This window comes from Anabas testudineus, chromosome 2, assembly GCF_900324465.2.
Source record: "Anabas testudineus chromosome 2, fAnaTes1.2, whole genome shotgun sequence".
Classification (NCBI taxonomy): domain Eukaryota; kingdom Metazoa; phylum Chordata; class Actinopteri; order Anabantiformes; family Anabantidae; genus Anabas; species Anabas testudineus.
In genome coordinates, this window is record NC_046611.1 from 3474201 (window position 1) to 3498448 (window position 24248).

General features: G+C 38.1%; 1 protein-coding gene across 4 annotated transcripts in view; it reads right to left on the bottom strand.

Moving 5' to 3' along the window:
- LOC113163241 (inositol polyphosphate-4-phosphatase type I A-like) overlaps positions 1 to 24248 on the bottom strand; it is a 41956-nt gene that overhangs the window by 4860 nt on the left and 12848 nt on the right. The window contains exons 2-25 of one of the 4 annotated variants that reach the window (XM_026361689.1): positions 21446 to 21673; positions 20613 to 20657; positions 19815 to 19933; positions 19167 to 19283; positions 18871 to 18950; positions 18391 to 18502; positions 17863 to 17953; positions 16584 to 16731; positions 16103 to 16233; positions 15868 to 15972; positions 15630 to 15738; positions 14344 to 14530; positions 14026 to 14241; positions 13335 to 13476; positions 12543 to 12707; positions 11539 to 11601; positions 9868 to 10040; positions 7529 to 7652; positions 6826 to 6893; positions 6064 to 6263; positions 5870 to 5967; positions 5570 to 5682; positions 5240 to 5394; positions 2014 to 3000 (exon numbers count right to left, since the gene is read on the bottom strand). In XM_026361689.1, the coding sequence (XP_026217474.1) occupies positions 2820 to 3000; positions 5240 to 5394; positions 5570 to 5682; positions 5870 to 5967; positions 6064 to 6263; positions 6826 to 6893; positions 7529 to 7652; positions 9868 to 10040; positions 11539 to 11601; positions 12543 to 12707; positions 13335 to 13476; positions 14026 to 14241; positions 14344 to 14530; positions 15630 to 15738; positions 15868 to 15972; positions 16103 to 16233; positions 16584 to 16731; positions 17863 to 17953; positions 18391 to 18502; positions 18871 to 18950; positions 19167 to 19283; positions 19815 to 19933; positions 20613 to 20657; positions 21446 to 21551 (3048 nt within the window). In that variant the 5' untranslated portion in view covers positions 21552 to 21673 and the 3' untranslated portion in view covers positions 2014 to 2819. Of the gene's footprint in view, positions 1 to 2013; positions 3001 to 5239; positions 5395 to 5569; positions 5683 to 5869; positions 5968 to 6063; positions 6264 to 6825; positions 6894 to 7528; positions 7653 to 9867; positions 10041 to 11538; positions 11602 to 12542; positions 12708 to 13334; positions 13477 to 14025; positions 14242 to 14343; positions 14531 to 15629; positions 15739 to 15867; positions 15973 to 16102; positions 16234 to 16583; positions 16732 to 17862; positions 17954 to 18390; positions 18503 to 18870; positions 18951 to 19166; positions 19284 to 19814; positions 19934 to 20612; positions 20658 to 21445; positions 21674 to 24248 lie in introns of those variants that run through there. The other 3 variants (XM_026361687.2, XM_026361686.2, XM_026361688.2) reach the window with 3 other exon arrangements.

Consider the following 24248-nt stretch of genomic DNA (forward strand, 5'->3'; position numbering starts at 1 on the left):
ATTGCATTGGCATCAAAAGCTGAAGAGCAGATATGGGTTGAGTCACCGACTTTGTTTCCATCGCTGCTCTCGCCATGGAGGCGCTTATTTATTTATTTTTTTTACAAATGAACAGAACCCATAAACATCACATCAGCCAGGTCACAACATTAACTAAGAGTTAATAGTGGTTTAAATTTAAATTAAATAAAACTATGAAACTAAGCAAATAACTAATTGTGAAGTTTTACTTGGTTTCTCATTTGTCTATATTTTGTTCATCTAAATTAGGGGGAGTTGACTTTTAACAAGAAACAATGGTGGGAACAAGTACATGAAATACCTAGAAGTCAAAGTTCTTTTTCTGCATGATCACAATTTGTTCCTGACAAACTAACACTCAGGTGAACATACAGGAGTAGTTGACAAAGTGTGTGTGTGTCACCACTGACACACACAACACTTTGTGCTTTTAAAAGTCGGTTCACCCCACAGTGATGGTTTCTGCTACAACCTGTTGCAAACGAAAAATGTACATACTGAAGTTTGGTCACACAGCTGCTTAAGAAATAAGTCATGCACGTTGTCACAGGGTTTGATCCTCAGGTATGCATGGTATTTAGGGTACAGACATGCTTCTTATATGCAGCAAATGGAAGAAAACAATGTTTCTGCATGTAGGTTTTCATTGAATCATTTTAGTCTGGATGATATTTTTATGACTTCAGTTCATTTACCTCTAAGCCACTAAGGCTACAAATAATTTTAAAGATTCTTTAGTGGAGAACACAAAACCAATTGAATAAAGTCAAAATGATTCAGTCAATGAGACCCATATCTGCTGCAAAGTGCACAGGCTGAAGTAGAAGCAAACAAAAACAACCTTTAAAGAAAAGCAGGAAGACTTAAAGAAATAAAAATAGTAAATGTCACTTGAACAAACCCATGTATAAAAGCCAGTGTGGCTCTAAATGAACACTTTTCTCCATTTTACTTTGTAAAATAAGTGCAAAAGCACATGGAAGACAATGATAAAGCAAACGGGCTTAATGTAGTGCACCGATAAAACAGCTGTTTTATGGAAAGCTTAAATAAAAAAAAGATTGTTTTCCACTTTGATAGCTACTTTCACAGAAATTGATAATGTCTCTGTGTCAATGTGTATAATCTGCTCATTTCTATACATATTCACAACTTGGGTGACTTGACTTGTATTTCTGAAACACACAAACTCAGATTTGTTGTCTATTGTTGCAACAACAGGACACAAAGAGTAAGGCAGAGCACGGGTGGAACATAATCTGTCCATTAGAGGGCAGTATCCACTAAAAAGTAGAGACTCACCAACATCAGCTAGAAAGTTCCTTCATCATCTTATTCATCATGATAAACCACGTGGGCAGACAGAACGCTGGACAGTCATAAAGACTTTCCTCTGTGTTGACATTGTGTGAGTATTTCTGTCAAACAGAAGCTGATAGCAGGTGTGAATATGGCCACGAAGTTTTATATCTGCAATATTATGCTAATGACAAGAAATGACTCGTTCACACTGAGCTGGCTTAATAAGAATAAATCTTCTTCTGTCAGAGCTTTTTTTTTTTTTTTTTTTTTTTTTTAATTAACCCTTTGTGTTTTAGCATAACAGGAAGTTCTGTGGTCAGTAATTTCAGCGTATTTATTCAGTGTATTTACAACATTCCTGAGCTAAATTTAGTTAGTATGTTTAATTTTATTTAATTGGTATCAGTGTCACTATTTGCTCTGCAGCAGCTTAATCAGATCAGTATTAACAGATCATTGGTGTGGGCTTTTATTGCGAAGCAGTCACAGGAAATGCAGTGTATTTGTCACTGAAATTAAATTTGACTCCAAGAACAGAAACCTTAACTAGTACAACAGGTTTCTGTTTATTTTCCCACAAATCTTTGTGGTCATAAAATGAAGATTTGTGATTAAACTGCTAATTTATTCTTTAGTTGTCTTACAGCAGAAGAATATGACTACCTCCAGCACTGAGGGAAAATATGAATTAGTAAAGTAACTTGAATCCTTTTCTTTTAGATTAAATGCAGTGAAGTAAATTTGGTGGAATAAAAAGTATAGCAATGCAACTAAATACCTCCGAACTGTATTTCAGTGCAGTACTTAAGCAAAGTATTTATATATATGATGAAGATCAACTAAATCATTAGTTTGACAGCATAACTGGAGTGATAGGAGTGGATGGTACACAGGTACAGCAAGTGTAACCAGCTGAGACTCAGCAGAGTAAACCCACAGATCAGACTGATCAGATGCTTGTTCAAGGATTTTTGTTGTTTGCAGACTTAAAGAAGGAGGAAGAGAAGAGATTTTGTGTTTTTTCTACTAATTCTGCAGTAATATTTGTAATTCTTCACAAATATTACATCAAAACCAGTGTAGATACACATGTAAACTGTGTTCTTAGATTTAGCCAGCTCAGTGTGAACTTCGTGTGTATACAGGCTTGGAGCCTCAGTGAAACATCACAAATCGAATGTTTTAAGACAAAATAACCATTTAACAATTAAAATACTGCTTCAGGCTTGTGATGTGCAGCTTCTGAAGTTGAAAAAAGAAAAGCCAAGTTAACACAAAGTGTCCATACATGCTGGGGCGTTGAGTACAGCCCTTGGTCAGGGTGGGACAGTGTGTACATGCTGTACAGTATGTGCATGAGTTGCACACACACTCACAGGACAGTGGCACAGCTTCAGGAAAACACCTCGGGAGTCGACGTGGAGTCTTCCCACCCCTCGTCATAATATGTTTAGGGTTCAGTCAGTCGCTCCCGACAGAGACCTGCTTGTGGCTGTTCAGCTGCAGCGAAGTTTGGCCAGGAAATAGGCCACGCTGAGAAAGATCCACACCACCAGGAGGTTGGGGCTGAGAGCCAGCAGGGGCAACGAGTACAGGAGGCTGGGGTCCAGCCGGAAGTCACGCACTGGCAGCAAGCCGCTCAGATTCTTCTGGATCACCCCCTCCCTTGTCCCAATGCTGCCAAATCATGGGCATGGGAGGAATAAGAGGAGGAGGAGGAGGTGTAGAGCAGTCAAAATGGTTGGAGGAAGGGAAAGGTAGGAAGGAAGGTTTGAGGGAGAAAAAATGGGAGAAAAGAAGAAGAGGAGAAGAAAGTCGGAAATGGGAGGAAACAAAATATAAGGGGGAAGAATAGAAGCAGAGGCAGGGAGGGAGATTCAGGGAAATGGAGCAGCATGTGTTACAATAAACACAAAACAAACAGATGGAAAGCACAGAGGTGAAAAAGCGAATTAACAGGTGAAATGGGCGACAAATCACAAATAAGAGGCCACAGCCAAGATGACGAATAAAGAAAAACGACAGTATTCCAAAGTAACAAAAATCATATGGATGTTACAACAAATGAACAACGGATCAACGGGAATAAAACGAAAGCGCAAATATGTATGTACAAACAAAAATAAATAAATAAATCATGTCACAGGAAACAGGAAGAAGAAAAGGAGAGAGACAAAAGAGAAAATTAAGAAAGATGTTTCCATCAGATAATGGAAAGATAAGAAGATAAGAAAATACAGCAATGGCTCTACGTGTTCCAATACTCTAAGACACGAAGGGGTGAAGGAAGACGGAGAAAATAGCAGGAAAACCTTTAGGATTTATGAATGAAAACCAACATTAATGTACATTGGAGAAAGAACACCCTTGAACATTTGCCTGCAAGCTACCAGCAAAGCCAGGCTGCTGTAGGAAGTTTAAATTGAGAATGCTAACAAAGCTAACATGCAGTGAGAAGAAAAGTTACAGACTAAGTTTCTAAGTGGAGTTAAAGGGCATATCATCCATTAACTTAAATCATTTTCAACAACTTAGTTTGGATATGACATAAAATGAGGTAATGCAGGGTAAAGTTGGAGGGAAGGGGCAAAATAATAGGAATAAATCAAAAACTCTTAACATGATCAAAAAGCTTTTTTCATGCTCGTCGGCTGGTGAGGCAGAGGGGAGGAAGAACGGAGAGATGTAAGGAGAAGAAAAAGGGGAAGGAGAAGGTGAAGAGACACCGTATCATGCGAATATCTGTGGGAGTGCAACTTTTATTGAGCACGAGTACAGCAAGACAGGCGTGATTACATCTTTTTACACGAGCTTAACAAACAAATTGTTTACAACACAAAGTCACACAAAACTTTGAACAAAACTTTCTGACAGAAACAAGTTTCAAACACTTGAACATAAACGTATATTTGTCTTTTTAAGGATTAATTTCCTGTCGTCTAGCAGAAAATCACACTTACAGGAGGCTGGGATCAGTGTTAACTCCTCTTTTTAACCTTTTGCATTTAATTGTGTTATTGAGAGATTTTTTAAACTACCAAAAATTAAATATTGAAGAAGACGAGACAGTTTTGTTTTGTAATTTGGGTGAAGCAACCCTTTAAAGTACACAGCCTGATGTGGTGACTCTGAATTGACTGAAGTGTGAAGACAAAAACCTTTCTTTATCTCATTTCAACAGGTCAGCGTCAGACATACTTTGCAAATGAATGAAGCAATGAAAAAGATGGAAACTTAAAGGAAACAAAAAGATGACAATAACGGTAGATAGACAAGTGCTGAGCAAATAGATAACTGGTTGGTCAGCCTGTTAGCAGCTCACACTGTGAATCTAGGCTAGATTTGAGATACAGACAGAAAAGACAGACAAGACCACGTTGTGCAGACAGACAGACAACTATCCACCTAATACACGCGACTGAAGGAGGATCTGTCACTTGAATAGCAGTTAGATACATCTTCTCCAGACCCTTGTCATGGTTCTTGTTTGTGTCTTGAGTAAGGTAAGCAAGAAAAACTGAACTTTTTTGAGTCTGGTGAAGAAAGTAACTGGATTTAAAATATTCAAGTACCTGCACCTCTTTAAATCAGTTTTTTAACAGAGGAAACAGGCAATGAGATGAGTTTTTACATCATACATGGGCAAAACATGTTGCATCTTATTTATCTTATCAATTTACTGGTTTCAAGAGTCCCGACATTCATCTAGCTGATTCATATTGAGAACAGATTATTTAAAGATCCACGTTGTATTTACAGTAAAATACTGCTTTTTGCAAGATGTAAACACTTACTATAAAATTTAAAGATATGTATTTAACGTATCGTAACAAAACAAAGCTTTGTTGTTATTTTTTTGCCCAGGTATGATTTGTAGTCATGTGTTTTTCGTTCAGGCACTGTGAGGGTGTCCTACCTTCGCATACAGTCGAGGGCCTGTGTGAACACCTGCGGCGCCATTCCGTGTTCGTGCTGCAGGATCAGGCACTGCTCCAGGGTCACCGACATGGCCGTGCGGTCTTTGGCGCTTTTGCAGCTGGTGAAACGAACCCCATTGAGACGACGACAGATCTGTGAGGAGAAAGGAGTTAAATCTTATTTTGTTTTAGGTCCTTCGGTTTTGTCCAAAAATCTTTATTTCAACTTTAAACAAGTGAAATTCCATCAGCATTAGATGTTTCTACCTGTATTTGCAAAATAAGACAGATTCAACACGGCATGTGACACAACAAAGCAGAAACCTCACCTCGGCAGCCTGCCAGAGGATGTCCACGTTCTTGTTTTTCCTGGCTTGGACGTTCTGCCCCAGAAACTTCAGCAGCTCAGGGAGACAAGTCTGCGAACGAGACCTCGGGAGGCCTGAGGGAAGGATAGAAATGTAGGTGAGGTAAGAGAGGAAGGTGAGAAATGGCTCGATGGTGGAAGAAATAATGGAAGTAAATATAATTTTTATTATTGTCAAAGTAACAGTGTTACCACTTTCCTAAGTGAGGACAGAGGTGGGTCTAGTGCCATTACTGCCAAACTATTACATTTTAGTACTTACAGTCTTCAGGCAGGACTTCTTTGAACTGTTCGTAGTACGAGTTCAGCCTGGAGAGACTCTCTAAGTTAATAATCTCCTGCAGGGATGTGTCTCCAAACCTGAACAACAAAGAGAAACACAAGTTTATTTTTCCTAAACTGCATTCATCCCTACGTCAAGTTTTCAGTTAATCCATCTTTTCTTCTCTGACTCACTTCTCAGCCAGCGTCTGCTGCTCGTTGATGCCGACGTTGAAGTGCACCGGCTGAACCCTCAGCAGCATGCCACTCTGGATCTCCCGTGGTAAGGCATCGAATATGGTTCCCGGCAGTGGGATTAGGACGTTGAAGCCATCTCGGTTCCCAGTGATGATTGGCAACAAATCGGGAGCAGAGCTGCCAGTGGCCTGGGTCACCTTAAATTGAGGCAACGTACATGAACAGTTTTAATATTTACTGAGCAGGCCATTATCATTCTACATATTATCTGTTTACACCAGCAGTTTCCTGCTATGGCCATGTTGTGAGCAAGCAGGAATAATTCTACTATTACTGAAAACTACTACTAACAGTTTCTATCATATATGATGAAGAAAAACAACATTTTTGTGGATCATCTAATGTGTGACTGGTGAAAATATTTAGATTTTATTGCTTTTTGTTCAAAAGGAGGTGTACCAAAAGAAATGTGAGTAAAAAACAAAACCATATTACAAAAAAAGAGAAAAATCTGGATCAGAAACTAAATAACCAACTAAAACTAGATTAGGAGAGTGAGTTGAAACCCTTTTTACTTAATCTATAATTAAAGTCTGCAGCTGCAGAGAAGAGGGATGCACTGTGAGCATAATGAATGAATGTTTATAGATGTTTAACATCTACCATGTTCTGTAAGCATGACATCGACCTACGATATGTAGACATTATCCTATACATTATACAAACTGAAGCAAACAAATGCATACCACATCCTATTACCTTAAAGGTGACATTACGCAGATCCATGACACCAACACTCATGTCCTCCAACATGGCCAGCTCCTCTCCTGAAACACAGGAATTACTGGTAACCCATAACGAGGGGCTCTGCAGGGCTACTACAGTAGAATACAGGCTATAAACAGAATACTATATGATATAATTAATTAAAACAATAAAAACCTGCTCAGACAGATGCATGTAACTATTAGATCAAACTGACACTGACCAGACAATGACAATGAACTTTCTATCTACTGAAACCATTCTTCATTTCTTCACTTCTTCACACTTTTTCTAGCAGAAAGTTAAATCGGCTCTGCATTCACCAATGTTACAAAGAGTAGAGAGGGGGCAATTCATTGTTGGTTTTAGTATTTTATGGGATTTGTTGACAATAACAAAAATATAGAAAATCACCATTTTTTTCTGAGTTACTGTAAATTTAGCGCTACAATATGCAACTTTGCATTTGCTAATAAACTCTGCCCAGTACCTCTCACAGTCATTACTATAAAATTACAATAGTAAGAATTTACAAGACTCACTTAGAAAGCAGAGAAAGTCAAGAAAATGGTATGTGTTGAAGCTTTGAGACTTAAATACCTTCTAAACAGAAATCAAAGAGTTGATACCTTTAATGGATTAGGAGTGATAAGAGGTGTGTGATTAGAAAACCTGTTCTTTCAGTGTGTGTTTGTACCGTAGGTGCTGAGCAGGGACTCAAACTGGGCGAGGAGGCCGATGGTGTAGAGCTGTCGGAGGAATCCGTTGTCACGGAGACAGTTCCTCAGTTTGATAATAAAGCCGCAGATGAGAGCGGTGAGCTGAAACACATACACATTAGCATTTACAGATAAACATTAACATCAGTTCATAAGAGGTAGAAGCTGCTTTTGATCCTTATGTTTCTGTGTGACTCAGATTAATAATAATTAATGCATTTAAATTTACAACCTTTTTGTTAAAACCACACTGAACGCACTTCAATACTTGGAAAGTGGTGGAGATGACAGAATTAATTATCATTATAGCACAATAACTTTGTACATACACATATATAAAACTATTTTACACTTGTATCAAGCAAAAATACTAATGTGTTTCGATTCCACAGCACTGGATCAAATGTAGATTTTAATCTAATCTAATTAACGCGGAAAATCACTAAAAACTGTTAATTGAATATGATATTTCAGTTAAATTTCGGTGAACTTTGATGTCACAGACGTATCATAAAAAAGGCAGAAGTGTAATTTTGCACAGGATTTGTGCACTGTAGTAGTTAAACATAGCAAACATCAGCTGCTAATGAGATTATGTAAGTGGATGCCTGTTTTTGGTTTTTGTGCATCCATGTGTAACAGGAAATCATGTGCAGCTCAGCGTGTTTGTGCTGTAGAATTTTATCACACTGAAGAGTTTTATTTGACTGGATTTTCACGTGGACTTGTTACAGCGGGCGATGTGACACTGCTGCAGGCAGATTATTTCAAGTCGGTTTGGCTGAGTGTCAGATGATCAGACTTGTTATAAATCCAGTAATCTAAGGTAAATCTTTATAAAAGACAGGTCACAGTAACTAGCTCTCCAAAACATGCTTCCTATGTAAGTGACTGGGGCTAAAATCCAACATGAAGGTTTCAACCAAACATCCAAAGCTGCAGTGTTTTAGTACCAAATTTCCTCTTGTTCCTTCCAACAGGAAAAAACCTTAAACTTTTAAAGATATCCACATCAGAAATTGTTGGAAATGTCACATCAGCTCAAGGTGACAGTGTTGAATTGCTTGTTTGGTTTGAACTAGACTAAATAGTCAGTCACACTCTAATATGTCGTTGGACCTCCTTTAGCTTTATTACTACACATATTCACTGTGGCATTGTATCAATAAGCTTCTGCAGCTACAACATTTATTCTTGTCTAGATTTGCATTAATTTTTCACCAAGATCTTGTATTGACAATGACTACTGCTCAACATGGGATTAAGGTCTGGACTCTGTGGAAGCTAATCCATGTGTAAAATCATGTGTCCTGCTCCCTGAACCACTCTTTCACAATTTGAGCTGATGTATCCTGACATTGTCATCTTGGAATATGCCCATGACATCAGAGAGAAAAAATCCATTGATGGAATAACCTGGTCCTTCAGTATATTCAGGTAGTCAGCTGACCTCATTCTTTGGTTATATAACGTTACTGAACCTCGACCTGAGCAACTGCAGCAACCCCAGATCATAGCACTCCCCCCACAGACTTGTACAGTAGACACTATTATCCAGTGGGAGACTCCTACCTAGCTGCTTAGTTAAATCCAGGTGGTGACTTTTATTTTGGACAGACAGTGTACGTTCCACTTACAACACAAGAGAAAGAAATTCCTAATATTTGACAAGCTGGAACTAAAGAATATTTGGGATTTTTATATAAAATGGCTTTAGTGATTAATTCATAATCAAGTCATTTATCTCAGCTGTCATTTGGAGATCACAGCTCATGCTGTACGGCCATAATGTGCTTGTAATGTGGAGCCTGTGGGAATCCCTCATCCAAAATATGTACAACAAACCTTCTGAGTAAATATAACTGTTCCTGTCACTGATAAACACACTTTCCAAAATAACAGGTTGTAAGAAAAAAAAAATCCTTTACCTCTAGACACACATCCTCTTTTTAAACTTGGCCCGAAAACAGAAATGTCTCTCAGCAGCACTGGAGAGTGGGAGTGTGTAGGTCTGAGGGTGAAGGAACTTCTTTTCTATAGGTTTCACTTTCTTCTATTATTACTTTTCTTGCCCTTAAGTCTTTACAAAAGTGTTTAATAGTCATATAAATACTGTAAAGCCACTAAGTGCTGGACCTTTTTCCTCCCTTTCTTTGCAATATTTACAGATTTATGAACTTATTGACTCCCTCACAGTGAGTCATAGGATAAGCACATTAGCTGAAAATATACCTTTATGTAAATGCTGATGTCAATGTGTGTAGGTGAATATGAGAGTAAATGTCGTGCCGCTTTGTCTGTTTGCGTGTGTGCTGACCGTTTGGCAGAAGACAACGTCACGGCGGTACTGCAGGGACAGTTCCATGGCTATTGTCGGGGCGCTGTCCTGCATCAGCAGGAAGACCATGGACATTTTGGCCTTGTCGCTCATCATAGCGACACATTCTGTTAGAGTGGTGAGTAGAGGGTACAGCGCCTCACTCCACTCACCTGGAAAATACACATTCAAACATGTAAAGTACAGACAGAAACAAACAGATATCATCAACCCTCTCCACCATTCATTTCCACACATTATAATGTTAACATTAGCTCAGTTAAAGTGCTATTTATTACGAACAGTATAACGTAAGTGAAAGTGAATGTATAAGTCCTAACTGATATTATAAGATTTGTTAAGACAGAAACTGAAAACAGATGGAACAGAGAGACAACAGGGAAAGCAGAAGCGCTGAGGATAGCGTGGATAGAGACCACAGGGGGAAGCTCCAGGACTAGCTGTGTCTACTTCTTTAAATCTATGTGCAGGAACCTAGATGTCATTCTCGACATGCTCTGCATTCCTTAACCACGACCACTTCTAAGAAATTATTATAAAAAGACTAAATGAAACTTTGGAGATTCCTTCAGTGTAAATCACGGCAGAATCAAAAGAAGAAAAAAAAATCAACGAGTTAGCACAAGTGAAAAAATAAACACTGAGGGCCTGATTTACTAAAGGTCTGCGTGGACTAAAACATGCAAAGTTGATTTCAACCAGAGTTTTTGCCAGAGGACACAAAATACAAGCAGAAAAAAATGCTAATACATAAATTGAACACAGGCAATGTAATTCACTGAGGCTGAAAACGGTCACATTAGCTGTGATTGCTGTATTTAGTTTCAAAGTTTCAAAGGCAGGTGCAATCTGTCTGAACACAGATGGCTGCTCTTATTTGGGCCAGAAGGAGTCATTGGAGAAATGAAACAAAGTGTCACGAAAGCAGGTTTACCACCGTTCTTTTACAGACATATCGTTGGGTGAGCTATCGGCTGATCGGGAGCCAGTCACACAAAGGAACCAGGCACTACCTGTGCCAAAATGTTGCATTTCTTTGCGCCTGGGTCATTCCAGTGCATTGCTGCCATCTCCCAAAGAAAGTTTTCATGTGTGCTTCATTAAATCCTTGTTACGGAGAATGAACAGTTACTAACTCAGGACACACTGAATAAAGCCAAACATGGCTTTAATATGACTTCTGATGTCCTAAGACTTCTAGCGGTGATTGACTATACACGTGCCACTTGTCCCCCCAACAGACATTCAGCATGGGTATGGGAATCATAGGCATTGTTTGTGACTCAAGTGGCATCATAACCAATTAATTCGTTGTGAGAAACGGTATTCCTTTTTACAAGTTAGAAGATGGCGAGTATAGAGATGGCCGGCCCCCGTGTCTACACACCCTATAAGGCAACATGAACCTAGCTTGCTCAAGAACATATGATTTAATTGTAGGTATAAGATTAATTTGATCATTTAGCTCAGAAAAATGTACTATAAATCTCACTGTTCTGAATACATGATAGGCAGCGTTTAAGCTAAAAGTGCTATTTATGTACCACATATATTGTATAAAATTTTATTTAAAGATGCAAGTCAATTATCCCAGGTCCTGGAGAGTTGGGGAAAGAGGGAGAGAAGCACGGGTGGGGAGACAGCACTTACCTGGGTATGCCTCCTCAGCACTGGGGCTTCCATCTGGAAGAGGGGATGGAGGTGCAACATGCGCTGTAAGCCACACAAGGCAAGACACACATAGAAAACACTGCACTGCTTTAATGAGCACAATCAAGCTGCAATGTAGCTCTTTGTCTCTTTCAGATTTAATTTGCAGATATAGGACGTTTGTCTTTTTTAAATGCAGAACACAGATGTGAGCAATGATTCAAGAGTTTGTTACGTCATGTCATCGCTTTAAAACATTAAACTGTCTAACTGGTTTTACTAGCAATCATTCAAAGCTCCATCCTGAAATACAGGATGTGGTTGTAATATTTCCTGCTAAGAAAAACAGAGAAGTAGCGTTCTGTATGTGTTTATTTTTTCTGCTGTCACAAGTGCTGATAACAGGGCATAGAGTCACAGAGGGCTAAAATGCACAAACTGTTGATTAAAAGTTACCATGTCAAATGTTCTTTTTTTGAGTCTTCATGTTCACTAGGCACCGTGAAAGTCTGTATTTGTCTTTTTTTGCTTCTTATTTGACCATGCAATCTTTCTAAAATGCCAGTTGTAGGCAACATTTTAACAACGAAGCGTTTGGATTCATTTGTGGTCCAATGCAACAGGTACAATACAGGCAAAGTCATACTCAAACTCATTCTATTGTTGATGGGCTGAATTTGTCTTTGACCACAGAGTTATTAAGCAGTGACAGCAACTCTTATAAGCAGGAAGAAATAACAAGGATGTTCTCCTTTACAGCTATGATAATGTAACGTTGTGGAATTTGGACAAGAAAAAAGACAGCGACAAAGACTGGGCACAAAACATAAACATGATACAACAGGTAAGAATGAACCAATAAGGAAACTTGGAGAAAGAATAATTGGTCTTAGCTAGAAATAGAGACTAATCAAGTTGCTTAATAAAACAAAGCAATAAACAGAAATTAAACTTGAAATCAGATTTAAGAGAATAATAAGAAATAATAAAAAAAATAAACATACAGGATGAGGGCTGCTGTACAGGGCTCGGGGGGCGTGCAGCGTCAAGGACGGGTGGAGAAGAAGAGGATGGTGGTATTGATGATCGAGGAGGAGGTGGTGATGAGGATGATGATGATTGTAATGATGATTCTGGATTGATCCAGAAAGCTCGTCTTTTTTCTTCACCTTTCACAGCCACATACAGCAGTGTTACATTTACTGAGAATACTATCATCAGCCTACTGTGGGTTACATTTCAACTGAAAATGATTAGATTACTCATATTGTATTTTTCTGCTGTATTATTTCCAATTACAGTTTACTGTAATACAGGGCTGTGAAAGTGAAATATAGTTCAAATTATCAGTCAATTTAGCGTATTAGTCAAACTGCCTACACCACAAATAAGTTCCGTTTAAGTGATGAATGGTTCTTGATAAGCAGCATAATACACATGGATGATAACCGGTTCATCAAAAACAAAATAACTTTAATAACAAATTGAAAAAAGCAGGAAACATAAAGTATATGGAATAAAATGTTAATTCATAAGATTTTAACTTAAACTTGTGCCTTAGTGATGCAAATGTGAATGTTTCTGCAAAGATTCTTCCTCAGTCATTGTTTTAATTGTAAGAGTGCAGCAGATTACAAAATTTCTCCATATTAAAATGCCACTTGTTCAAGTTCTGGTGCTGCACAATAGCATGTTGTTATTAGGATCCATAATTTAAATGTGTTTCTTTGATTGGCAACACATAAATTAAACAAAAAAAACATATCTGAACTGTATTTCGTGTCACCGCATGTTACCTTTTTTACTGACGGCTCCCTGTAGATCACTCTGGGAACTATCCTGACTGCTGATGCTGGATCTCCGCTCTTTCTGAAGCAGTTTGTCAACACGCTCGATGATGCACTCTAGCGACTTGGCCACATTTAACCACACCTTCTCCTGAGAGGACAAAGAGGCAAACACATGCTGAATGTCTCTGTTTTCAACAACAAAAAATATGCAACACACTGTAAATGAAAACCTAGTAGAAACAGGAGGAAAAAACAAAAAGAAGATAAGTTAGACAGGCTAAGTAGCTATGAAAGAAGTTACAGCAGTGGAAAAGAATTGAGCCAGAGGAAAAAGGAGATGCACAAGAGATAAGATGAATCACATCAGTATGCAAATGAGGGAGCAGGCCACAATTCTGGTAACATTTTACAAGATTTATGTAATCGCAGCTCCTACTGCATTACAAAATGATAAAACATTTGTCTCAGGCTGTCTGGAGATAAAGACCACTGAAGGTTAAGACTTATTAGAGTTAGAGCAACACAAACCTGCTTAACAATATTAATTATTGTGTTTACTAAAAGTATATAATGACTTTTATAAAATAAAGGACTTGTTTTCAAATGAACAAAACCACCCATAAGAAAACTCCTATTTAGCTATTGCTAAACAAGTCTTTTTCAGTTAGTTTTGGTTACTTCTGACTAGTTAACTCACCCATTCCTCTTCATGCCAGTCTACTTGCAGTGAGGATCGACTATTACATCCACTCCATTTGGCTAGCAGAGTGTCCTGGTCGTTTCGAAGGACTACTTGTTCAGAGTCAGCAGAAGGAGACGCTTTGGAGGCGATGTACTCAGGTCGCGCTGCGTTCAGGGCCTGAATAGCTGAGGCCAGCAGCTTACAGTCACATACTCTCACCAATTGACGAGTCTAGGAGATAATGTGGTGGATATAATAAAAGTTTAGCCTTTTTATTTAACACAAAGTTTCTGCATCTATCTTATGCTATTCACTTCTGTTTTGGTCCTTCACCTTATCAGCCAGAATAGCGAGCGTCCTCTCCAGTCCGCTGGCAGATCGATCCTTGGCGGCTCGAGAAAGCCTCTCAGCATAGTAGCTGACCTGAGTCTTGAGCGTGTTGATGTGGGTGATGATCTCTTTGGCTCGGATGACATCCTGGGGTATATAGATGATGGACTGCGAACTGGATGGGGCTCTGCTGCAGAAAGCAAAGATACATGGTCTTAGCATTTTACCTTTACATGGCTGTATGTTGATGACACTCTCCTCTATCCTCAAAACATAGAACAGACTGTTCTGTCTTGCTGCTTCCATCTAAGGTTTATTTCAACACTCTTTGTCTTTGTTGAGGGAAAAAAATTGTTACCTGGCCTTTTTTTATGAAATTCAAATTGTATTATGTTAGTTTTTTGTTATAGACATCTACAAACATAAACACTGCATGCACATGCCTGTCTAATGGTGTTAACTAGGTATACACAAAGACAACATTAAATTTACCTCAATATAAAGGGTACTGGTGGTGCTACCACTCATTTTCAAATTCAGATAAACATTTATATAGATTTAAGAAATTCAATCAATTCAGTAGCATAGCTCACACGCAGGTTTATAAGATTTTCCAAATGCAAAATGTTTTTACTACAGTAACAATGGCTGAATTTACAAAATGAGTAGTATTTCAACAAACTTGGTGTACAGTGTTATAAAATAACTGGGTTTCACACACAGGTGTTCTTGATTTCAGACAAACCAATTTTTACTCACTTTCAAACACAACATTGTTAATACCAACACACCATGTGTTGCTGCAAACACAGGTTGTGGCTGAAGGTTTGCAAATAACACTCATTCACTGAACCTGAACCTACTCACCGATTCATGTGCAGTGCATGTAATATAAAATGTCCTAAAATGCTTGAGTTGTACATTGACAGTAATCTCTAATGGTGGTATATGGCAATGAGAGCCAAACAATGTACATATGAATAAAAACAAGCAAAGCAGTGCAACAACTCACCATCCCTCCTCATATACGCTGATCAAAAAAGTAACAAAAACAAAATTAAGAGGTAGCCATAGAGATGTATTGCAGAATCAATGCAAAAGCATTCACTTTATGTAGAAATCAAATGAGATAAAATTTTCATGTGAAATAAATGTATTTCAAATTATACATCTGTTGGACTGTTTGAAAAAATCAAGTCAAAAGATGAATGAAGCTGAGAGGGGAAAAAACATGCTTTTTGCTTTTATTTTTCTGTTGGATAGTAAGCTTGTTGCCCCCTTAAACTTACCATTTCTTTGCCTCTTCAAACTTCTGGATGAGTTTCCTCAGACCACTGTTTTTAAACCCTTGGCAGTGAGCAGCTGGTGATCCCACTGTTATCACGTCATATGTGTGCTCTAGAGAAGACGTGCATGAGGAGAACCAGAGGTGTTAAAAATAGGAATATGTGAATAGAAAATACAACAGGCTTGAGCTGAAAAGTATGAGTGTTTCTGCATGTTTGTGTCTCCCTGGCAGCATCTCACCAAAGCCGAGCTCATCTTGCACCCTCATCCTCTGTACATGTAGATTGGTTGGCATGAACTCCAGCTTCTTGTCTGTTTTCAGGTTACTGGCTTTGAATGATGGACCTGGTGTGGGGTGGGCAGACAGGGAGAGGAGAGTGGGAAAATCAAACAAATCAAGAAGTCATTTTAGTGATTTTCCACATCTAGCCAGATGATTTCACAGTTTTGCCAATGAACACGAAAAGACACTAACCTTTATAGTTATGGAGGTCAGACAGTGTTTCTTGGTGTGTCAGTATTATCTTGTGGTACTCAGAGACAATCTGTCGCCGCAGATTCTCCCAACAGGGAGATAACTCTCCTAGCGCCTCCAGCTCACAAACCCTGAAGACAGGGAGATGTTAAGGGTCAATGGGTGTTGGGCACAAAAATCGAAGAAATAAGTGCATGAAGCTCATATGTCGTATTTCAAATATTACGACTGTTTGCAGATACATTTCAAAACTGAGATGATTTTTTAAAACATAAATGCAAAAAACAAAAACAAAAAACAAAAACAAAAAAACTATAGTTTCAGCTTTTAAGTTGTTGGAATTTGCTGTGTTTCTTGATAATATGGTAAACTTAGTGTTTTTAAAATGTCCTAAAGAGCATCTGTTTTTCTGAAGACAGGAATCTAAACTAAACAAGAGAAGAGGTTTAACTAAAAGTTAGATATGCACATGTGCTTGTACCTGGCTACGTCTTCTTCCAGCAGTAGTTTGACAAACTGTCTGGGGATGTTTACAGACAGGACGCTCTCAGCCATCTGCTCCAGCACCCGTAGGTGGTTCCCATTAGTCATGGGGAAACGGTACATCCTGGACATTGTGCCTCCAAACACTGAAGTCAGAAAAAATCAAATCAGTCCAATCAGATTAGATTGTTCTACATTATATCAGACTGTTTTTGTGAGCATGTTCATGTTCAGCATTTAGCATAATCTCAAGGTGGCTTTGAGTTATATTTAAGTGTTCCGAGCAATGTTAGCGTTTAGTTGAAATACTAATGCACCATCTAAGATGTTTGTGTTAAATTTGGATCTGTAATCTAAGCCAGAGGTAAACAGATACCTCCTACTCCTCAGTGACAATCAATATATTTCTACATGATAATAAGATTTACAGCCTGATGTATCGGTAAACATGAGCCATGTGGGCATCAGTGATGGGGCGCTGTGAGAGGGGAGACAGCAAAGCGGGAGTAGGATGACAACAGGTGGACGGCTCAAGTACAAATGGTCAAATTCAGTTAAGCCAAACATTATGCCCAAATTACATTTTATGCCTTTGTTGAGCGGAAAGTGAAATGATATAAATGTCTGTATCTACTTTTTTCATATGTTTTATAATTCTTGGACTTTATGATAGTTATACGGATGTCTCTGAAGTAATCTTTTTTTATATCTATATAAACAATGATTTGTATTTATATTATTGCCTTAATTTACCTTTGTTTCTTTTCAAGCTTTTGACTATGTCATTTTCATTACAAACCTTATAAAACAGATGCCTTGGTGGCCTAATTACCTGGTTTTATAAAGATGTTTCATCCAGTACATGACCTATATCTGATGGTCTATTTTGCATCTGTGAATGGTTCGTATATGTTGAACTACTGTGATGCTTATTCAATTATATGGAGAAGCTTATTTAGATCTAAAAATCACTTTTTAAATTAAATAAAATAGTAGTTTACTGGGAGTTTACTCTAACTAACTCTAATATAAAACGTATTATATTATTATTCAAGTAAATGGGAAAAACAACAAAAAGGAGTTTTAAGAAGTTTAAAAATGATCACCAAAACCTAACCAACTCTGTCTACCAAACTTAATTTGAATGTGTTCTCATTTTTAGGTACAATATACCTTTACAAAGGCTACAAATGAATTATTACCTTAGTTGATATTTAAATAATAACAAAAAAGTCAATACTTAAGTCTAAAGGTGAGATGAATAAGAGAAATCCTACCTGAGCGCAGCAGTGTGTCTTTGCATAGTGAGGCATATTTTATTCTGACTCCCATCGACTCTGTGAGGCTCTCATCAACAGGCAACACCGTCTGCAGGACACATACATGAACTCAGGTTAAACAGAAAATCAACTCTGGTAGGCATCAACCACCTCCACCTATCTGTCCACACTCAAACCTACACTCACCTACGCCACACTCCAACCACACAGACCGTGCTCCTACACAAAGCCAAGTCCACTGAGATAAACCATTTCACTGCCATGTGATGTGTTTAATATGACATAACAGGTTAAACGAGTTTTGTTGAACTTAAATCACTCTACATCCACATGGAAAAACAGGAAGCCTCAGAGACAAACATCTATCTACAGTGACAGCTGGAAGTCCCACTCACTACTAGAAGAAATCAACAATAAAGCAACATCTGGAGAGCATGACAGCATTTTTGCTTCCATTAAATCTTCAAATCCCTTTCAACTTCATCAAAACCTCCCCCAATAACTGTGTCACTCTCAGCCACTCACCCGGCCACTGACGCTGTCTGGCAGGCGGCCGACCGACATCCTCTGATCTGCTCTCTCCTCCATCTGCCACGCTGCTACAGCGATCTTCCCCACCAGCTTATTCTCTGCTGACCTGTCCATGGAAACAAATTGACTCCTATTTTAGTATGTATGAATTAGGACTGTATTTAACAGGTGTTTTACGTATCAATGAATTCCAATGTTTTAGAACAATGTTTTTATTCTATTAAGTGCCCCTGAAAGACTGTGAAACATGCTCTTCACACAGATTATATATAAATATATATTCTTTGATATATATATTCTTTGATATATATATATAAATATATATTCTTTGATATATATATATAAATATATATTCTTTGATATATATATAAATATATATTCTTTGATATATATATATGCACACAATGTGCATGCTGTGATATAAGGACTTCATATCTTACAAAACAGCAGGAAGAAGAAGAATTTGTGTGTTACCTCAGTTCGAGCTGTATTCTGTGGCTTTTCTCATGCAGCAACTCCTTTACAGGGAAAAGTGCTGAGCCCAACATGTACATCTAGAAAAACAGAGACAGACGACTGTTTACACTGATCTTCATATACAGACAGTTCTTCAACTGTTCTCAGTAAATAAACTAAACACTAAAGGAAACTTTCTTTTTTGAGAATGAAATGATGCTTAGTCATCCAAAGAATAACAAAACACTCGCAGGAACAAATAGCAATAACTTGTCTCCAGCGTAAAACATTGGTGTCAGTGCTCCACATCGTACCGTGCCCTGCGAGCGGTCCTTGACATCATAGACGGACAGTTTCAGCTGTGTCAGCTGGTTGATGTTGGAGCCCTGGAAGAAGGCAACGCTGCTGAGGAAGATGGGGTTACTGGTGCCCTGTGGACAGAGGACGTAAATCAGTTGCCTTCATTGATTTATAGAATCGTACCAACATAAAAGGTTAAAAGGAAAGCCTACATTTTGAATATGAAAATTGTAAGATTGCATCAGTTATTTCAGTTATTTTTCAAGTACATATTCTAATGTTGTTGCATGTGATAGTTAACTGCATAATTGTTGCTTCTGAGCTGTTCAAAGAGATACCAGGACCAAACATGTTCAGATTCTCACAGGTGTGTGTTTTAATATTAGCTGCTTTTGAAAAAGTGCGTTTACAGTTTACTTTAATTTCTCCCTCTCCCTCCACCCCCTGGTCAAATAATGTGGGTGAGGTGTAGGCAAACAGCCCTCTGCAGATCCAAGAGACTATAGCTAAGTCGCACCTACTTTGAGGAATTAAAATTAAACATCTTAAACATTTGACCAAACCTCTCTAAAGAGTAGACACTTTCACTTGTAAACACATCACATAATGGAAGCTTAAAATGCTCTGACGACTTTGAGATAGAAAGTTCACTGCAGTCTGACCTCTATGACTTCAGTTTGGGTGTGTTTGGTCCAGAAGGCCTGCAATGGTGTCGTGAAGCTCACTGCTACATAGCTGTTGGGTTTTCGTTCCAAAGAAGGAGTAACCAGGTCTGTGCAGGCTGGTCAACAAATCACAAATCACACACACACACACACACACACACACACACACACACACACACACACACACACACACACACACACACACACACACACACACACACACACACACACACACAGTAGTATATAAAGAGCACAGAGGTATGCAAAAGGTTATTTGAAATCCACTTAGTTATGTAAAACTTGTTTAATCCCTGAAACTGGAAACATAGAAAGCATCAGAATAATAATTGATCAGATTTATTGTAAATAGATGATCATGGGTAAAAATAACAATTACTGTACCAAATGGGAACTATTCAATGTGAAATATCACATGTAGTCTGATTACTGATACTATTTAACTATTACTACTACTACTAATAATAATAGCAATTTTACAACTATTCATTTCCATCTAATTCACATTTAAGATACTTTTAAGGATACCGTTTGCTCTGATTACTTTATCTTAAATAAATACCCATGTACCAATAAAAATGCCAACTAAGGCAGTGCACTGCTACTGTTACTGAAATGTCCTCTAAGCTAAACTTTCTCATAAATGTTTTCACATAAAAAAAAGAAAAACTTAATTTAATAATGAACTTAGTAAATAATAAATTAATAATGGCTTCAAATTACTCTGGATAACAGCACCAGCTAAAAGCCTGAAGCTCAAATGCCTGAGTTACTCACCAACACTGAACTCCAGCACAGGTTCATCTGGGTCCTGACTATTTCCTGGAAAATATTCAACAAGTCACCTAAACATTAGGCAAAAAAATGAAAAAAACATTTGGAATTTCAAGTAATTTAAGTTTCAAGTGATTCTCAGTGAGATATGTTGACAGATGAAGAGTAGCCCTTTGGCCTTCTTTTGGCCGGCTTTAACCAGGGCTGAAGAGGCCAATGGCTCCCACACAACTTCATTTCACTGCCAGCAGAAGGCGAGTGAGTAATGTTAGTTCAGCAGTGCTGCAAGTGGCCCACATTAATGGCAGGCTGTGTTTACAACAGGCATTACTGTGTGTTGAATTATTCAATTAAACAGTTATGTTCCATTTTTGTGCATTTCTTATCTTACTTATTAACAGTAAATTCTAAAATAGTAGTCTATATTTGCATTTATTAACCTTAGCATATACTAGATAACCTTTATATCAGTCAATATGATCCTAAACCTTCATCCATGTTGTCTGTTTTCTTGATAAATTCACTATGATGCCCACTTACACCAGTACAGTAAGAGTCACATCTCTTTACTATATTATATCACTCAAAAAATGATCAGATGTATTTAAACAAACGCAGCACTTGCTCCATAATAAAAGCATTTTAAGGGCTTTTAATGTGAAAAACCATCAGGTTCAGCTTCTTCAATTTCAATATTAAAGTTTAATGTATATTTCAGACTTACAGTAAATTATCAATAACCCCCTTTGCACCTGTCTTAACATATTTTAGGCAGATACATGCTTTTTTGTTGGGGTCTGTTTTAGTTTTCAGAAAACCTTAAATTTTCTCCTCACCTGCGAGAGCCAAGCCAATCATCTCATCAGACAGGTCAAATGTGTTGGCCCGGTACACTGACCAAGGTCTCTGTGTCCGGCAGCCCCTTTCTCTGCCTCCCGCCATGCCTGTTTGGGAAGAGTGGGCAACGGCAGGAGGCCTGAACACACACCCTCACACACACAATCCCATGTGATGCGTCCCTCTTTCTGTGTAGATCCACGGTTGCTCCAGAAAGCTGCTCACCTCTAAAAAGAAGAGATGAAGATGGAGATTGAATTAGCTTTTGTTCAGATTTGCAGTGTTATGTATATGTTATAAGCTGCATTAAACTAGTTTGGACAACAGCTTGTCACCTGGCTGTCAAACACGAATCAACAATGTCTAGACAGGTTAGTCGACCTGAATTGGAGGAAATGTAGTCAACAGAACTGCAGCATAACCTATAATGATGGTTCCTGTTTTTTCAGAATTTAACTGAAGAGAGGTCTGAGAAAGCCAATAATAGACATTTGTAAAACATGACTGAAAATGCACTGTGTTATTATAATCAGACGAAAGATCGACAGGAGTCATCAGCATAAAATGAAGCGGATTTGAAATATCCAGGCGCTTCTGCCAAATTAAAGTGATGATGTAATAATGTCTAGGGAAGTTTGGTATTTAGAACCTAATACCACTGTGAACAAGCAAGTAAGAGAATATGTTTGGTCAAGCTTAGAATATAGGTATAGCTAGTTACAGAAGTGTAAAGTCCTACTTATTGCCATAAAATGGAAAATGTTTGTTAAATGATTCATCAGTGTGAACGCGTTACATTGGCATATGGTTCTGCAGTGAATCAGCACACAATACATTATTACAAATAGACACAACTGAACTTCTGCTAGGTGCTGTTGTAGAAACAAAAGTGGAAGGAAAGAGAGAAGGAGACATGACCGCATACATGAATTGGAATTCATGTTGTGGATGATGTGGATAATGTACCAAGTGAACACCTACTAACCACTAACAGTAACAAGTTGGAAAGCATGAGAAGAACAGAAATAAGGAACAGGCTACAGAAAGTAAAACAGCATAGAAAGTCACACAAAGAACATAACTTAAAGCAGATATGAGATAGAGAGAGGAAAGAGAGAAAGGGAGAAGTTGCCCACTTAAAACATTTCATAGTACAAACTGTACCAGAAGCAAACCAAGAGTGTCGAAATATATAATATTCTGTCTATTCATATTTGCCACCCACACAGTTGAACGCATTTTGCACTAATAGGGATCAATGCAGAATAATCACGTTAGCTTTAAGATACCTTCAGCTGCACAATAGGACAAACTCTCTCTATTTGTACCGACTGCATGGAACAAAGAAACAAATCAATGTCTGTTAAAAAGTAAATATGAAGTACAAGAAACTCATTTAATGTTTTTGCAAATTTAAGAGAAGAAAAATAATAAAATAAAAAAAAGAAGGAATGTGAACATGTATTACTGTACTCACAGAAGAGTACACTTCTGTGTGACTGCATCCAAAGACATTAATTAAGGATTGAGAGAGACTTGGGCCCTGTTTTGTTCACGTGACTAAGTATTTGTCTATCAGCCACCTGGGTCCCCTCAACATTTGAATCTGGGTTTTGGTCTGTAAGAGAATGTGTGTGCACATTTGTGCTCTTATCCGTGCATACAGCATAAACTCTGTTTTCAAGGTACAGCAAGCTAAAAGTCACGCAAGCTAGTACAACAGCCCTGTGATAAATGAAGGTGGCAATTTGCACGTCTCAGACTAATTATGTTACCTGTATATACTGTATATATACTGTATGTATACTGAATCAAGAGCTACAGTACATTTATCCGATGAACCAGAGCCACTGCAGACAACAATAGCTCTTCAGTTAAACCTATGGAAGACAATAAAAGTTTGCAAATTTATGAAAACATAAAGATAATTTCATGGCAACAGGGTTAAAGGATCATTTTAAAAAACTGTTAGTGTTGATTCAACAGTGTAATACTGACAGATTAGGTGTATTAAAGCTGTTGTGTGTTAAATGTCTTCTATTTATTTGCATCTGTGTCACTCTAGTCACAAACTTTGCATTTTGTCTTTTTAAGCTCCTATCACACGTTGATGTTGCTAAACTGAAGGTTTTTCCCTACAGTTTATGCACTTCAACTGCTCATTCTCTCCTTGTTTTCCTTTGCTGTCATCCTCATATTTCTTTCATGTTTTTTTTACCTGAGTTCTATCATCTGGTTCTCTCACCTGCTAGTTTTGCTCAAGTTCCTCTCCCACATAAATCCTCTGGGAGTTCAGCCCATGGATATGCGAATGTCCCACTCTTGCAGTCTCTCCTGCTTTCTTTCCCTCTGTCCCATTTTGCTAAAGAGCAATTAGCCTATTTGCAGCAACGCAGTGAACACTAGGGACAGTAACTGGCTCAAGTGGATAAGCACCGTGGTCTAGTTTGACAATACACAGATGGAGATCTCTGTGGTCGATTTTTATAGAATTGTGGTGTATGAGTTGTAGAAAAATGCTGCACTGAGGTCAGAGTTACAGTAATATGCAGAAGTTGTGGACATTTTGAGTTTTATCTTTTATCTTTGTATGCTCCTCAACACGCTCACTTACAGACTCACTGAAAAGACAAACTCTAAAAGATGCATCTTTTACAAACAGCTCCAATCATTAGAGTTGCTGTTCTGGGTTAATAGTTGGTGGCCTACATCCTGATATATCGTCCACCACCAATCTCCTGGTAGTGTGTGACATGGCCCACTTTGGTCAGCTCAGATTCATGTGCCCTACATCTGTCCATG